General features: G+C 45.7%; 1 protein-coding gene across 14 annotated transcripts in view; it reads left to right on the top strand.

Moving 5' to 3' along the window:
* Nucleotides 1–17,411, top strand: part of INPP4A (inositol polyphosphate-4-phosphatase type I A) — a 1,031,799-nt gene that overhangs the window by 789,080 nt on the left and 225,308 nt on the right. For 12 of the 14 annotated variants that reach the window (XM_078658189.1, XM_078658185.1, XM_078658188.1 and 9 more), the window contains one exon: nucleotides 13,456–13,488. The exons of the other annotated variants lie outside the window; for them this stretch is intronic. In XM_078658189.1, coding sequence (XP_078514315.1) covers nucleotides 13,456–13,488 — 33 coding nt within the window. The remainder of the gene's footprint in view (nucleotides 1–13,455; nucleotides 13,489–17,411) is intronic. 14 annotated transcript variants of the gene reach the window in all.

The following is a 17,411-nucleotide window of genomic DNA, read 5'->3' as shown; positions in this document are numbered from 1 at the left end:
CAGCAACTGAATACGATCATTACTGCAATACCTAGGAATGACAATACTTTCCATCCCCAGGCAGATATAATACTCCAGAGCCAACCGGACCATGTCCAGGTGCCTGGATTCTGGTGTAACTGATGGGCAATTTTATGAAGTCTGTTTATAGCTGAATAAACAGACGGCGCGTTATTAGGAATGAAAATGCAGCAACTAGACCCGATGACTCTACATGCTCCTCCTCTATCGGCCAGTATGACGTCAAGAACGAGACGATTTTGGAGCACGACAAATCTCATAACAGATTGTTCTTCGGTTAAGTTACCTAGAGCAGAAGTAGTCTCATTCACTACTGCTTCAAGGGTTCTGGTTAACCTACGTATTAACTTACTATTCTGGACAGGGCCTATAAAGAAGAAGAAACCTTTATTGAAGTCTTGATACTGTTCTAGAGTAGTTTCAGTTTGATCGACAATTGGGGACTCGATCTCCCTTCTATGTCTGACGTGTACTAGATGTGTGTTTCTGTGATAATCAGATGGAGCTAGAAAAACTGGTGGCAGTAGGAAGGCAATGTAACATGTTCCATCCCAATCGAGGGGCAGACGAACATATGCGGTCTGACCACAAACAAAATAAGAATGACGTGAGGCTTTGAAAATAGATTTCCCACTGTCACTATACTCGACAATAGTAATACAATCACTATGTCCTACATGTGCGGAACCATTCTTTCTGACACATAATTCGCCTTTGACTGGTAGTACTGAAATAGCAGGCAAATCTGGAGTAGTATCAGACTGAACATTCAGGACCATGAAATTCGAAGAATAATTACCTAAATCATATACTTCATTTTCTAGATCTAACCCTGTTCTATGGGGGAAACCTTGCTTGTCTGGAAAACATGTTTTATTCAGAAGGGACATATCATTGGAGGATGACGTTAACGTGGACCATGCTCCACACGAACCATTATGTGAAAATGGATAAGGAAAGAGTGGCAGAACTCCCTTCGGTGTCTGGAAAGGGGGGAGTCGACCACACACCCAACAATTAGTGGCATTGCTGGTCTGGTGTGAATAGTGTAACATTCTAATAAATGTATTATTTCGCATAGCAAGACGATAGGATAACTCGTGAGGAGGCAGATCACTAAATGTGTGCTCTACTGTATCATTAGAAAACATATTTACATGTGAACTTGGAAAACATAAATGTAAAGCATAACTTGTGCAGGTAACCATAAGACTCAAAAATAGCAAAAAACTTAGAATGATAATACATCGTATAGAGTTTTGACTAACTCTCTCACTATGGGGGTCTATCTCATACATGTCAGGAACCTGTCTAACCGTTTCACCCGAGAGGGACTTAGACAATTAAACTGGCTGACTTATTTTACTAGACCGGAGCTTCTCTTTATACTCCTGCTGCGGAGTTTTCTCTAACAGAGGAACTTTTAGTTCAGAATCAAGTTCAGAGTCTGTTTTTAGGCAGTCTTTAGAAATAGAACAGTCCTTTGCAAAAGATTTTTCACGAAGTCCATGGAATTTTTTGACGTGGGACAGGTGGACCCATCCTTTCCTGCCCTCCAACTTCACTGCTGTCCTTGTAGTTAATAAGACCATCCGAGGCTCCTTCCAGCGGGGCTCCAGCGGACTTGAACGATCAAAATTCCGCACCAACACGAGGTTGCCTGGAATGACTTCATGCGGTTTCACCTCGGTGTTGTCTGGAAATGCGGCGGCAACCTGTGAACGACAAGAGTGTAGGGCAGACATCAAGGAAGCTAGGTAATCTGTCAGCATATTACTGGAAACATCTGTAATACTGCGGGGTCTAGGTGTACACCACATGTTTGGGGGGCGGCCGAATACGACCTCGTACGGGGACAGACCTGATCTGGAATGTGCAACCATCCTCATGTAGAATAGAGCAACTGGCAGGGCAACTAGCCAGTCTACACCTTTCTCTTTACATATTTTGGCAATGCGAATTTTCAGGGTCTGATTATGTCTCTCTACGAGACCGGCTGCTTCAGGATGGCGCACACAATGGAACTTCCACTGGTACCCTAACAGAAGGGAAACATGTTTCATAAGCTCAGATGAGAATGGCTGGCCGTTATCAGAATACACGACCCTAGGGAGTCCATAGCGGGGAAAGAATTCACGAACCAACTGCCTGGCAGTGGTCGCGGCTGTGTAATCTGGAACTGGATATGCTTCTGTCCACCTGGACAAAGCGCATACAACTACGAGGACATACTTGAAACCTCGACATCGCTCCATCTGAATATAATCCATCTGGAGGACTTCAAAAGGGTGGTCAGGAGGTTGGAATCCACCTTGTTCCACCGGGACACTTTTACCTGGATTGAACTGACAACATATCATACAGGTACGGACTTTCTGCTTGGCTGCAGCTCGTAAGTGCTTGTTGAACCAAAGGTTCTGAATACTGTCTAACATAGCTTTTTCTCCTAGATGTGCTGGACTATGTGCGGTATTAATAATGACTTGAACCATAGAGTCGGGGAGAAACCATGTGGCTTTTCCCTTCGTCAACCATCCCTGATCTGTCTGGACCCCTCCTTGTTCGGACCATTTCTTGATTTCTTCGGGAGTGGCATGTAACTGTATGTCTATGACATCTTGTGTAGGGTCCTTAACTGTCATACATGTAGTCGGATCTGGATTGAATGTCTGTGTTGTGTTAACTGGAATGTCTAGAGTCTGAGCTGTAAGCTTAGCTGTTCGATCTGCTAGATCGTTACCTTGGGAAATAATGTCAGTAACTTTCGTATGTGCTTTGCACTTCATGATAGCGATAGCTGTCGGTAAATGTATTGCATCTAACAGAGCTTGAATGAGGAGACCATGCTGAATCTTGGTTCCATGAGAAGTCATGAAACCTCTCTCCTGCCAGAGCACTCCAAAGTCATGTACGACTCCGAATGCGTAACGTGAATCTGTATATATGTTTACTTTCAGGTTCTTAGCACGTATGCAGGCTTGGGTCAGAGTGACTAGCTCTGCTGCTTGAGCAGACAGGATGTCAATACGGTGTGTTTCTATAACTTCAGTTTCAGTAGTCACTGCATACGCGGCTACTAGATCTCCTGTACTAGTTCTCATACATGAACCATCCACATAAAGTGTCAGGTCGGGATTAAGTAATGCGATGTCTGTCAGGTCTTGTCTCGGCTTTGTCATAGTGTTAACAACTTCCACACAGTCATGTGTGGCAGGATTTGAAGTAACTGAGGGTAACAGTGTAGCAGGATTTAGAACGTTGCAGCGTCTGATTTCTATGTGTGGCTGGAACAGTGTCAGTTCATAACCTGTTAAACGTGCAATTGTCAAGTGCTGAGTCTGTGTTCGGTTTAAAAGAACTTCCACGGAGTGTGGAACTTGTACTGTCAGGGAATGTCCTAACACTATGGAATCACTTTGTCTGATTGCTAGAGCTGTGGCTGCAACTGACTTGAGGCACGCAGGCAGAGCCTGGGCTACTGGATCTAATGTGCTCGAAAAATAAGCACAGGGCTTGTACTGTCCTGCTTGATCTTGTGTGAGAACAGATAATGCAGTACCATCACGTTCTGTGACAAAAAGTGTAAAAGGCTTACTGTAGTTCGGTGTGGCTAGAACAGGTGCTTGACATAAGGCTTTCTTTAATTCATTAAAAACAAGTGTATGTTCCTGGGTCCAAGGGAGGACAGTCGATACGGCTGCCTCCTGTGTCGTTAACTGTATCAGTGGCTTGGCTAGAAATGCATACTGAGGAATCCATTGTCTGCAATAAGAAGTAAGGCCAATAAAAGCTCGTACCTCCTTCTGTGTCTTGGGCTGTGGAAGACTCGCTATTAACTGAATACGGTCTGGTGTCAACTGCCTACCCCACTTGGACAGTAAGTGGCCTAAGTAGATCACTTGCTGGACACAGAATTGTAATTTGGAAGGGGACACCTTGTGCCCCTGCTCGGCCAGGAAATACAGAACTGTGAGTGACGCACGCTCGCAGTCACGTTCAGAACGGGCTGTGATCAGTAGATCATCGACATACTGGAGCAGGGCAGTGTCAGTTGGCATGTGAATATTGTCTAGTTGTCTCTTAAGTGCTTGACTATAAATACTAGGACTTTCTGTGAAACCTTGAGGAGCTCGTGTGAATTTATAGCTCCTTCCATTTAAACAAAAACCGAAAAGGTACTGGCTGTCTGGATGAATGGGGACACTGAAAAATGCATTCTTGAGATCGATAACTGTGAAAAATGTAGCTTCAGAATCAATGGCTGTCAATAGAGAAGAAATATCTGGGACTACTGGATACTGGGGTATGATACATTTATTAAGTTCTCGAAGGTCAATCACTAATCGATATACTGGAGGTGCCTTTGGATCAGTACGTTTCAGGACCGGAATGATAGGAGAATTACATACATTGGAGTCAGTTTCTACAACCACTCCTTGAGCAATAAGCTCGTCAATAATTTTGGATAAGGCTGCTACAGCCTCAGGTGGCAATCTGTACTGTCTGATTCGTGGTAAAACTATACCTTGTTTGAGAGTCACACGATGGGGTGTGATGTGCATACAGCCTACATCAGTTGGACCGTGCGCCCATAAATGCTGTGGAACATTCCGTAATCTTGGATCAAAATCACGTAATACATAGTGACCTTTAAAGTCACGTAAGAACAATCGAACTCCTTCTGGGGAGCAGCAAATTACGGCACCTAATTCTTTCAGTGTTTTAATGCCTAACAAATTTTCTGGACATGATTTCGTAAGTAACAAATCAGTAGTTCGGGACAATGGACCAACTTCTAGGGCAACTGGCTTTGAAATTTCATTAACAATTGGCTTTCCTGAAAATCCAAGGGAAACATTTTTAGAGCCTGAGAGCGGAGCCCCTGGAACCTCGTCATGACTGATAGTAGTCCTACTTGCCCCTGTATCAATCAGAAACTTTCTGTCTTTCCCTAATACTTGACTGTGTACATAGGGACCCTCTTGATCTACAGGTATCTCGATGAGAGGCAACCCTACCTCCCTCTCTAGGCTGTTTCATGAATACTGTTGATACTCTGGATACTCTGACTGAGCATACTGGTACATTTGCTGTGTAACATGCTGTGTTGCAGCGATTGGCTGCGGTGCTGGAACTGTCTGTTGTGCATTCTGTGGTGACTGAGAAGTCTGTGAAACTTGTTCTTGTCTAGGCGGACGTGGTCTTTCTTTAGTCTTACCAGTAGCTATGTTGTGTTTCAGAACTGCACACTCGTTTATAAAATGACCTGGCTGTTTACAGTAATTGCAAGTCCCTTTAACGGGAGCTGCAGGATGACTGGCTTGACTCGGACCCCTCTTCTGACTGTCTTGTGGAACAGATTGTGCAACTAATACTTTCATTTTCGTATCTTTCATACGTCTCCTTTCATGTTCTTGCTCTTCCCTGATTCTGTTCTGGTGATACTGGAGCATCTGGAGCATTTGTGACGGGGTATTAGCTTGCCAGGTACTTTCGACTTTCAAAACTCGATTTTTAACTTGTGGACTTGAATTCTCGACTAATTTAGTAACAAAAAGATGAGGGTACGACTCGCTACTTGTCTTCAAACCACTGTTAATAATAAAACATTTTTCAAATCTAGAATAAAAATCACTAGTGTCTTCATCCTGTTTCTGTTTACATGCTGAGATTGCATCCCAATCTTCCTTTTTCGTGGCTAGTAACCTTGGCAAAACTTGTATCAATAACTCGGGCAATTCTTTACATTTGTCCCCAAGACCAGTACCTGGTACTCGTATTTTATCTTCAGCTTCTAGAGCTGTCCAATCTATCTTTTTCTCTCCCACCTCCCATTCTTTTTCCTTGAGTTTTTCATATACCCCTGCGGGCAACAGGACCTTTAACATTTTAATGATATCAGGATACGTGTATTCTCCCATACGGAGCATGTCTTTTAATTCTCGATGGAACCCTGCTGGATCTTTGTCGTGACAGGGAATTAATTTTTTCATCTCTAAGAGTTCCATCTTGGTGATAGGGGTGTAAACAAATACTCGTTCTAGTCCACCACCCGCTGTCCTAACTGGGTGTACTTCACGTAACGGATGCTGTCTATCTATGTAAAATGATTTACTTTCTGGAGGTGAGACGTGAACAAAATGCGGATTCAGAAACGTTCTATATTTGTGGCGCTGTTCTAAAATGACACTAATTAAATCGGTACCTAAACCTCTCCATCTATATTGGAGTAGCTCGTTCAGAACATCATGTAACGGACCTGGATCAGAATGCTGTCCCTCATACAGTGTAATGAGGTGCTGGATCATATACATACCCACCAGTCGCTGCTCGGCTGGGGGCAGTTTCAGAAACATTTGTGCCACTATTTCGTCTGGAAAAGTGGTAGAATCAGTAGTCCATCGGACTGCTGATCGGGCTAGTTCTTGTTCATGCATGGTACTAAGTTCACTATAACCGATTCGTGATTTCAGAATGTGATCGGTAGCTTGAAATACTTGCTCAAGAGAACCTTGTTCTGGTGCTGGAAGAGGAAAAACTTTCTTGTGATCTAGGCGTGAATGTCGGTCGGGAAGTCTAGTACTACCTACATACGCTATTCTGGTGGGATTCTCGTCGTTTACCTCTTCGGTATCAGAAGAGTCTTCTTTCTCGCTTACTTGTGCTGCTTTTCGTTTCTCGTGTAACTTTATTATTTCCCTACGGATCTTCTTATACATACTGTCTATACAGTTCTGTGTCTTGTGTCTTCCCTCGGCTATATGGTCACTCCACCTTGTCAGGACTTTCATTTCGGTCGGATCTTTAGTTGGATAATCTTGTTCCCTTATTAAACAATTAATTAGAAACTTTAATAGCATGAGCTGAGTCTCGGCTTTCCTTTGAGACATGGCTTCGCCAATACTTTCTGGATCTACTCCTGTACGGATGGAACGATATATTCTGTCTAGATCTTCTTTCATATTCGGTAGGGTGTCCAAATATTCGGTCACCCGTCTTACACGCAATGAATACAGGACCATATCATCATCGCCTGGGACTGGATCATAACGGCATTCGGTAAGGGCTCGCTTGATATCTGCAACGGACTGGGGTCTGGGCGTACGCTGTAACGCATGTTCATGTAGCTCAAGTAATGACAGACGTTTGTGTTGCGGCGGGGTTCCAGGAGGACTTCCCCCCGTGGCCCCTAGACTAGAATCGTCGGTATGTACTGTACGTGCTGGTAGAGTGACTGATGTAGCGGGAACATGTACTGTGGGCTGGACCGGGGGTGCCGTAACAGATGCTGTAACGGGTGCCCCGGTGGCTGGAGGAACTGGAATTACATTATTTACAGGAGCTGGCGGAACAGTATTTGCATATTCTGGGACTGTGTCGTCCAAATAGGACGAGAGAAAAATATCAGCTGCGGTCGGTTTATGACGTAGCTTAATCGGAACTAATGACGGCGGAAAATTACATGGTGCTTCCGGGTTTGCCTTTGGCAAGCCCTCGGCAAGAAGAGGATACATACCCTTAATGAGGGCATTTCTCTGTCTGTCTGACTGTTCGGCTTTAACTCGTTCACCTACTTCGATTAATTCCCTTTCTTGGGCTCTTTCGGAGGATTCCCTACTTAATTCTGTTTTTCTGATTTCTTTTTCGGTTCTTCTGTGAGATTCTTTGCGCCATAACTCGATGGCGTCTTTCTGGGACTGTCTGGATTTCTTTTTCCATAATGCTTCTTCTACTCGCATGATGCACTCGGCATCCCACGTACCTGATACAGGCCATCTATATTTCTCTTCTAATTCCTTGGTGTACTCCACCCATAAGTCTAGATATAATATGGCACTTATGCCATGTTTATGATACATAAAATGACCTGGACTGTCCCTAGGCGGGACAGGAACTGCTTCCTCGAGCAGACCTTTTCTAGTTTTTAACTGACGTAATTTCGAGAACAGAGGCATAACTTAGGCTGGAGTCTGGACACAATACAATACACGATAAACACAATAATAACTGGAAAACGAATCACTCATACCACGACATTGAAAACACATGGAATAACATTTATAATAACAGTTCGGACAGAATACATGAATTTTCTCGAGAACAGAACTTACTGGAACAGAAACTTACTAGAATGACTAGATGCACTGCTAAAACAGTACGAAACTTACCGGTCCCATAAAGAGACACGTCAGGACCCGCATCCACCTAGGTGAACACTTCGTGTTGGATCTGTGTACCCAAACCCACGGACCAGAGACAATTAATTGACCCTGTCTAGATACTACCCCAGCAACGGTACTCACCGGGCAGCAAGAACGGAAGGCCTCGAACTGGACTGGACTGCTACGACGACGGACGGACGAACTTCGGACTTCAGTTACAGGTGGGCCTCTGGATACCTCGGACCTTGGACTCTCGGCTTGGGCTCTGGTCGGGACTCGCCGCGTTCCTCACCGCCTCGTCTGGACGCTGGACCGCAACCTCCGTCTCCTCCGTGGGCCTGAGGGATACTTGAAGCAGAAATATCTGCACGTGCACGGTATGGTTCCGTCACGGCTGCAGAGGATCAGGGAGCCTGCGTGGCTTCTCCGGCGCGTGGGGAAAGGGCAAGTCCCTATTCGGGCGCCATTATGTGGTAAATAAATAATTTATTACCGGATCTATTTTTCAGAATAATCAATAAACAGGTAGATCAATAAATAAGAGTCAAGATTCGAGGTAGCTGGAGTTTACAGGCTTTAATAGGCATAAAGGACAGGAACAGGACAGCCTGTACGGGAATAGGATGGCAGCTGCCGGGGGCAGGATCTGGGAATAAATGCGCTAACTTTTAATAACAGTGTACAATATATATAGTTAAACAAAATACATTACATTCAATACAGTAGGCGTAGCAGTAGGCGTGGCTCGTAGCAGTCGCGAAAGATAAGGGCAAAATGATGTAACAAGAAGGCGTGTACAGGGCGTATACATAGACATGTGATGTAAACGTAACAGAATATGTCATAAACGGGGCGGAAACATGGAGGGGGCTACCTGAGCAGCTGGGACCTCTAACCTAGTGGTGCGCGCAAACGGGCAATGACGTGTTACCAGGGAGAACTGGGGGCTATGACTTCTGCGCTAGAAGAGGAGACTAAAGTCTGGAGTGTCAGAGCGACATATACCCAAGGCATATCTAGTATCTGGTGTTTAGAGTACATGTTGATAGAATCCAAAAGTTATCAGGGCAAAGGCTAATAGACTCTAAGACTGGTGCATGCATAATTCTATATGTATTGTGTGTGCGAGGAATATTCTATGAATATTAATACAGTATTTCTCTTTCATGGAGACATAAAGGCTAGACCATGACGGAAACTATTGATGCGATTCAGTAGCTTAGGAATGCAGAGAAGGAGGGCTGAACTGATAACTAGAAACATAACATATTCTTGGCAGACTGGGAGGCAGAGCCAGGCCGGGCCGGGCACTGCGTGGCAAGAAGTAAGCTAAGGGTCAGGGATACAGGTGGGGGCTGTATCGCTCCTCGGAGAGGGTTCAGGAGACAGGAGCTGAATCTGAGTCCGGGCCCTTTTGAAGCCTAGAAACGGGGACAATTCAATGAATTAACGTGCACACTGTAAAATGTGGCAACGCAGGTTTACATAGGCCTGATATTCGTTGTTTTCACGAAGACTGGAAACTGGCATACTAGAGATGGACACAACTGTAATTGCGTCTTTAATCGATCAGAAAGGAATACATGCATATCGATCATGCACATATAACATAAGATGGGGAACACGTAGGCACATATAACATGGCAAAATTTACTTTTCCACACCATCCTGCTGGTCAGCACTCATCATGATGAATAGGTGCGAAAAGCGTAATGCCACTGCAAACCATTGGCTGGTAGGGGCCGGCACTCACCAGACTCTCCCCCCCACCCACTTCAGCATCCCCAACTCGCCAAAGCCATCCGACTGACCCCGACTCAACCCAAACCAGGGAAAACCGGTGGAAATTGTAAGAGGGGCATTCCCATTGGGGGCGTCAGAGTGCCACTTACCTCCTAACTAGTAGGGGGTGGCTGAGCATAAACATCATATATGCCTGATCAGAATACAGCATAGAGTCCCGTGATAAGGAGGCATTGCAGTGAAAAAAAGAAAGGACTCTATAATTGCCACCTGCGCTGGGAGGATAAACATGGAATGTTTAAAAGGCAGAACATGTAACAATTTAAACGTAGAGCTGTCCAGATGGGCCATATTGCAAAAGAAAATATCAGTGTGCAGCCAACATTCCTACTGTTCCTCTGATTCGGATAGTGTCTGGGATTCGTGCCACCTTCTCTTGAGATGTTTGGCATGTTCCATCACTGCCTTGGGGTTGGTGAAGATCTTTGAGTCCTCATCCGGACCTTTCTTCAAGCGGGCTGGGTATAACATAGCGTATGGGACACCTTCAGATTGTAAGAACTTTTTCACAACCCCAAACTCCCTACGTGCAGCCTGTACAGTTTCAATAAAATCTGGGAAAAAAGAGTGTGTGTTGCCTTGATGTTCGATAGTTCCCTTATCTCTGGCCATGCGCAATATGGCGTCTCGGTCCCTGAAATTCAACACCCGCGCAATGACAGGGCGTGGTGGAGCACCCAGGACAGGCCTAGCTGCAAGAGAGCAGTGGCCCGCTCGATGTTGAACATGGCAGAGAGCAGTTCAGTACCAAAAATATCCTTAATCAAATTGTCCATAAAGGTCTCCATTTTGCCCACATTCGTTGATTCTGGCAGCCCCGTAATTTGAATATTATTCCGGCGGGAGCAGGCCTCTTAAGTCCTCATTCTTGGCCTGGATGAGGGAGAGAACTTTTTCCATATTGAGTGTCCTGTCCGCAATCGAGCCACACTACTGTGAAAGTGCTGTAGTGGGCTCCCCTTATATGAAACGTGGTACGAACCGGCAGGTGGACCAGACAGAGCAGGGAGAACCCACCGTCAGGCACACTAAAAAGGTGATGATGGTGTTAGATCTTGACGCAACTTCGGGGAGCCCTTAAGTGTACTGCGCCATCCAATACCTAGGCTCTGTCTCGTGTAGCAGGCCGAGCCTCCCCAGTTTCATAAACGTAGTGTAGAGCAGCGCTACAGGGATTGGCAGCTAAGACACTCCAGCAGGTAGAGGCATACTAAAGTTCAGGATAGGTCTACCCCTGGGTAACAAAGCGCTTCTGCAAGTTCCATTTGCTATTGTAGGTGTGGAGCAGATTCAGCAGTCACAGGATGTATGCCAGTGGCCCAATACCACAGCACTTCTGGAGCAGTCCAAAGAGTGCAACGGGGCCAGATGCGCAGAAGTGGCTGGGATTCAGTCCATCCAGGTGGGAGATCAAGGCAGACGACAACAGAGGGCAGCCACGACCGCCCACCGTTATGCGGGAAGCAGCGTTTCAATGCAGGTGTGAGCTAAAAGAAGCAGCCACGCGGCGGCGGAGACCCCATGTAGATCCGAGGCAATCCGGCCAGAACGGACTTCCAGAGGCAGTTAGGCAAGACGTTAGGAGACAGTGTAGGGCAGGCGCACACCGGAGCTCGCCTCGCAGTCCCCGCCAGCTCCTACAGCCCCAGACTCGGCAGTATGGCAAGTGTCAGTAAGGCGGCATGATTAGGGCTGCCATAGCACCGAGCGCCCACCTGCCCCAGCCACAGCCTGCCTCCACAGCCATCGGCCAGGGACGAGCCGCTCCCCTCTCCCCGCAACCAGCGCAGGCAACGCTCCACTCACCCAGGCCGACTCGCAGTCCACCTCTATGCAATAGGTTCCGCAGGCGTCCGCAACCACGGCCAGGCTGGAGCTCCACACGTACCAGGCAGAGACCGGCAAACCTCCTCCCAGTCGTTCGCTCTGGGGGCCGCCACCAGCAATGTCCAGGTAGCGCTGTGCTTCTCGCGGACTCCGCAGCAATCGGGCCTCCAGTCGCAAGTGCGGCTACGGCAGCAGTCAAGGTCTGCACTCAGGGTCCGGCTGTAGAAAATAGAAACTTTCTCAAGGGTCCCACTGATACTTGGTCCTTTTAAACCAACAAAGACGAAATTGTCACAGAAGCTGAAATAAAAAAGAACATCTTTATTAACCTCAAATGAGTGAGACTACGTCACACAGAAGCCTTAGCAACTGAATGAGGCAGTCTGAGGAGTACAGAAAACAGAGGCCTTATATATGCTTAGGGTTACATAATCATCATAAGACCAAGGGGCAGTCCTGGCACATGTAAGCATGCAAAATTACTAAGATGGGCATACAAGATCTGCTTGTTCAACAAAGTGGGAGGAGAGTTACTTCTCCATACAGCAGCAAAAATAGCCTGACATTTATACTAAAGAAGTAGGTGCATTCTACTAGCTAGAGTCTTCTGGGCATGTGCGAAGGTAGAAGATGCTAAATATAGTTCGTTTCTAGGCAGATTACAAGAGCAGTCAACACTGAGGGAGGACAGAGCACATGGCGAGCACGTGGCAGCACATGGCAAACTAAAATGGCTGCCAGAAATACAAAATGGCTTTCAGCTCACCGGAGTCGAGCAGCACGGCATTAGTAGTGCTGCAGTGCTCCCCAGCGGACCAAACTAGCGCAAGGTATTCCAGTGCCTCACAAACCACGCATTTATTTAATAAACCAAACTGATTTCCAGTCAAATACATTTTAGTCCCATCACCCCTATTCCTGTGCATTTACCCAACAGTTTGTTTGCCAAAGATTAGGAAGGGCTCATCCTCATATCTCAAGGATATCACAACTAATTAGGAATCTGAAAGATTCTTTGGACCATAAAGGCCTCTAGTACCACTGCTCTGAGACATTTAATTTGGAATTCAGTTATATTGACCAACCACTAGCTTCAGGAGTTAGTGATTGGTCTAAAAAACATTATTAAATGCCAAAATAGAAATTATTATTGATACATATATTGTGACTGGTGTCCCTGTTATATCTTTAAATAGGTTCCAATTAAAGTGCTTTTTGCTTGGTATTGCTAAAGGTTGAGTAACTTATCCCCTGTTCTGCTCCGCTTGCTTACGACTGGAAAATTTTGTTGATGGTATTACGAAATGGCATATAGAGCTTTCTTCGTCTCATTGAGCGAAGCCTAGTCATGCTTGTGAATCTTTCTCGGACAGCAGATTTATCATAGATCACACATGCTGCTCCCCAAAAGAATAACTAAACAACCATTTCATAATATCTGATATTCCCTATATAATGATTTTATATTGCATGTTATCCATGCTGAGAAGAGCCATATGTGACAGCAATTGAAAAAATCTTGCGTTGCACTCACCTGTAATATTGCTTTGTTTTATAATTGCGCTAAGCATTTGACTTGCTTGTTTATTTTATCTATGTTGCTGCTACTTAATCATGCATGTTGCACCTCATTTTTGTGCAGATTTCAGCAACGCTGCTGAGGAGCCAACCCCAGGTAGGTGCCTTTTTCATTCATTGCGTCTGCTCTGGAACATGCAGGTTGCATTGCTATTTTATTTTTAACATTTGTACTATGGATTTCTGCCAAATTATTTCCCCCAAAAAATGCATCTCAACATGTAGTATATACTTTTATTTTATAAGACTGCGTTACACCCTTCTGGCTTTTTAATTGCTCACAGGGAACATTTGTATCATGTTTATGATATTAAAATTGCTATACTTGGGTAAAATCAAATAAAACAATAATAACAAAGACATTAGCATGTGAATGGAGTGTTATCTAAACTCAATGTTTGCCCACTATCCCGCCTAAACATTTGTGTACCAAGGGGCAGGCTAGCGTACTGTATTGCAGTCATCAGACCTGGTGTTAGACGAGATTGTTTGATTTGAATAACATTTTACTTTTTATATGCTTAGTTATTGGAGCTTCCAGCTGCCCTCTTTATCTATTGTTCTGTTGTTCTGTCAGTCCCACTTTTGTTCCTCCTCTGTAGCATGTAGCATGAGGCACAGGGTTAGCACTCTTGAACCATTGCCTTGCCTGACTGTGAGTGATGGGATTTTGTTCTTGCAAAGTATTCACTTATGCAGCAAAGCATAGCACCTTCAGTGTCACTGGCAAGTAATTCCTTGTTTTCCAACATTCTAAGTTTCTTTAGTCTATACACTTGCAGTGAGTCAATGGTCTAGTTTCCATGTGCCAGCTGGGTATTAGTTGTTCCAAGGCTTTTGGATATCTCTCGGAGTTCCTTTTTGTATGCCCCTGTACCAAGAGAACATTATCCATCCCAGGTACTCATGGACGTATCCTGCTCTTGAGCACCAAATTCCTGTCTGTGGTTTCTGTATTCCTGCTATGGGTTACTCTTTACGTTCACCATTTCCAGTGTCTTCTGAGCTGTTGCAAGCATGGCTCCAATCCTTGGCTTCTTCTCTAACCATTTACTAGTTTCTGCATTTTGCTCTGTATCTTTGTGTATATTATATTTTGGTTACTCTTTCCATTCTGGCTTTTTGTCTCATTTCCAAGTTGATCCATTATCTTTTATTCCAGTACCATTTAAATTATGACACTCTGGTTTCTTTTCCATTTCAGTCATTTATCGAAAACACTCCATTTGTTAAATCTAGATCCTTTGGAATCTTTGCTGTCTTAGTGTTTTTTTCTCCAATCTCAGTCTGCCATTACATTGAGTGCACCAGTCTCTAAAATCTTATCAAATCTTTTTCTTTGTTGTATGAGTATTATAAAGAGCAGTGTACTGCTGTCAGTCTGAAGTGCTTTCACTAAGGCACCGATGACTTCTTAATTGTGTACCAGAACATCCATCACTCTGGTCAAACCATCTTATTGTGTACCTTGCTTTTTTCCTGTTCTGCCTTTTTCTTTCTCTGCTTAAACCCAGCTTTTACCCTCTTCATTTCCTACCTTCTGATTTTGACAGTAGACCAGCCAGCTATGGACCTTGCCCTGTTATCGCTCTCAACATTAACTTCTGAACCCCCTGTTTCTACATTCACCCACTTCAGGACCAAGTTCTGCTGGCACCTTGGGTGACATTCAGTTTTTGGGGTTTGGGCTTTGCTGAATCGTCAGATATTTGTGGATTGGGCACTCGTAGACTGCAGTGATCTAAGCCATGTGATCCCTTACTTTCACAGGCCTCAGCATCCAGTACTTTTGTTCTTTTCAGTCCAAGTGGAAGCATATCCTGGTCATTGGGGCTGAACCAAATTAATATTATTTGCTGAGTAGAGGTTGTCATTTACCAGGGGTCTCTGCATGATGCTTTCTGATAAAGACTTCTTCTAGCTGCATGTTCCTTACCGTAGACTATTCCCCAGGTGTCAGACTGGATCTGGAAACTTTTTAAGCAGTACCTCTGCACACCAGTAGGTGGCGACGTTTGGCAACAAAAGTAATGTGCCTGGTGCCTATATAGGTGCCACGCCAGCGCGCTGCAATCAGGTCAGATGCATTCAGCACAGATCTGGGAGAGCTAAGTCAGTCATCTTTTAACTGATCTTTCTCAAAATTTTGTGAAGTGTTTTTATGAGTCTGTCTCCCAATGTGCTTAGTATGTCCTCCAATAAACCAGTGGGGTTTAAGCTATGTGGCTCCTATTGCAGACTGATGTCTATGACAGACCCCCATCTGGTCTGTCTTAGGTGTTTGGAGCCAAACCACGACTCCAAGACTTGTGAGGCCTTCTGTGCCATAAACCCCAAGGTACTGAGGGAACGCTCCTTCAAGCAAACCCCCTTAATAAGGTCGAAGACAACTGGAACAAGGAACTGGCAGGTGCCAGTAGTCTGGACACCTCCCTGGACATTGGTCTGGTCTCTCGCAGTGTGGCTACGGAGGAAGGATCCTCATTTGCTGTGGTATAACGAGGGCGGCTGAGGTACTGGACAACATACTGCCCTCGATGGCAGTCACGACGGACGTCTTGGCAGAGGTGCTTCAGCCAATAGTCACCCCTACAGAACTTCTCCTGCCTTTAATAAAGTCCTCACTGATGTCCTGCTCTAGGCCTCTTCCGGCACACCTTCGCCCATCTCCTTCAGAACCAGCTTTTCTCACCCAGCACTCCACCCTGGAGAGTGTGGTTGTCCAGGCCTCCACATCAAAAGTCAACCCTGGCACATTCCCTACCACTCCACCGGAGAGGGAATTCAAGAGGATGGACACCTTTGGTAAGAGGCTGTTCTTTTCTGCCAGCCGTGCACTGCAGTTGGTATATACCGGAGGCCTTCTGTGCCGATATGGTCACACAATTTGGGATTTGGTTGTGAACGTATGTCCTATGGTCTCGGAGGAGCCCCCAGCTATACTAACACAGTCTATTGCTGATGGCAGAGAACCAGCTATGTTCACTATGGGATGCAAACTTTAACTGAGAGATTCTCTAGGCAGAACGATTGCGTCATCAGTGGCACTTGGATGCAACGCTTGGTTGAGACCAACTGACTTTTCAGGGGATGTCCAGGATTCCCTCATGGACATGCCCTTCGATGGCATCTGCCTCTTCAGCGACAAGGCAGATTAAGGGCTGGAGCGCTTTAAGAACAGCCGGCCCACTGCCAGGGCGTTGGGCTTTTACATGGCCTCACGCCAACCCTAATCTGGCTTTTGCCCCTCCCATGTCAAGGTAGGGCTACCATTCCAACACAGCCGCCAAGGCCATCAGGCTCTCCAGTCCTTTAGTGACCATGGACATGGTTCCCACAAGCCTCGTGGGAAACACCACCAGAGGTCTACCCAGTCTGCTACCCTGAAGCTACAGCCTCAAAACCACTTTAGGTTGCCCTCGTACCATTATGGGCACTCAGTGGTAGACAGGATCAGACATCACCGCCCAGCTAGCAGTCCATAACATCAGGAAAGCAGGTAGTTCACGTTACTCCATCCTTTTCCTAGAAACCCCGCCAACTATGGCACCATCCCCAGACTGGCGGACTGAGGACCACTTCTCCCTGCTCCGTCAGGAAGTTCAGACTCTTTTGCCCAACAAAGCCATCAAGGGGGTACTGGCAGTAGAAGTAAGTCATGGTTGCTATTCTCGCAACTTTCTGCTGCCCGAGACGATGGAGGCCTTTACCCTATTATAGACCTGCACCCTCTTAATTTTTTCCTGAATAAGGAGGAATTCAAGATGCTCATGTTAGCTCAAGTTCGGCCTGCCCTCGACTATGAAGATGGGATGTTACTACCAGACTAGCAGGATGCCTACTTCCACATTCCAGTTCTGCCTACCCTCTGGCATTACCTGCAGTTTACAGTGGGCCACAAGCCTTATCAGTACTCTCTTTTGGCCTTACCAGCACCCCTTGGGTGTTCACCAAGGTGATGGCAGTGGTTGCAGCTCACCTGCGAATGTCAGGGGTTCAAGTCTTCCCCTACCTCGACGA

This window comes from Lissotriton helveticus, chromosome 8 (genome assembly GCF_964261635.1).
Source record: "Lissotriton helveticus chromosome 8, aLisHel1.1, whole genome shotgun sequence".
NCBI lineage: Eukaryota > Metazoa > Chordata > Amphibia > Caudata > Salamandridae > Lissotriton > Lissotriton helveticus.
The sequence above is the reverse complement of the archived record's forward strand: the minus strand, read 5'-3'. Positions and strand labels throughout refer to the sequence as shown.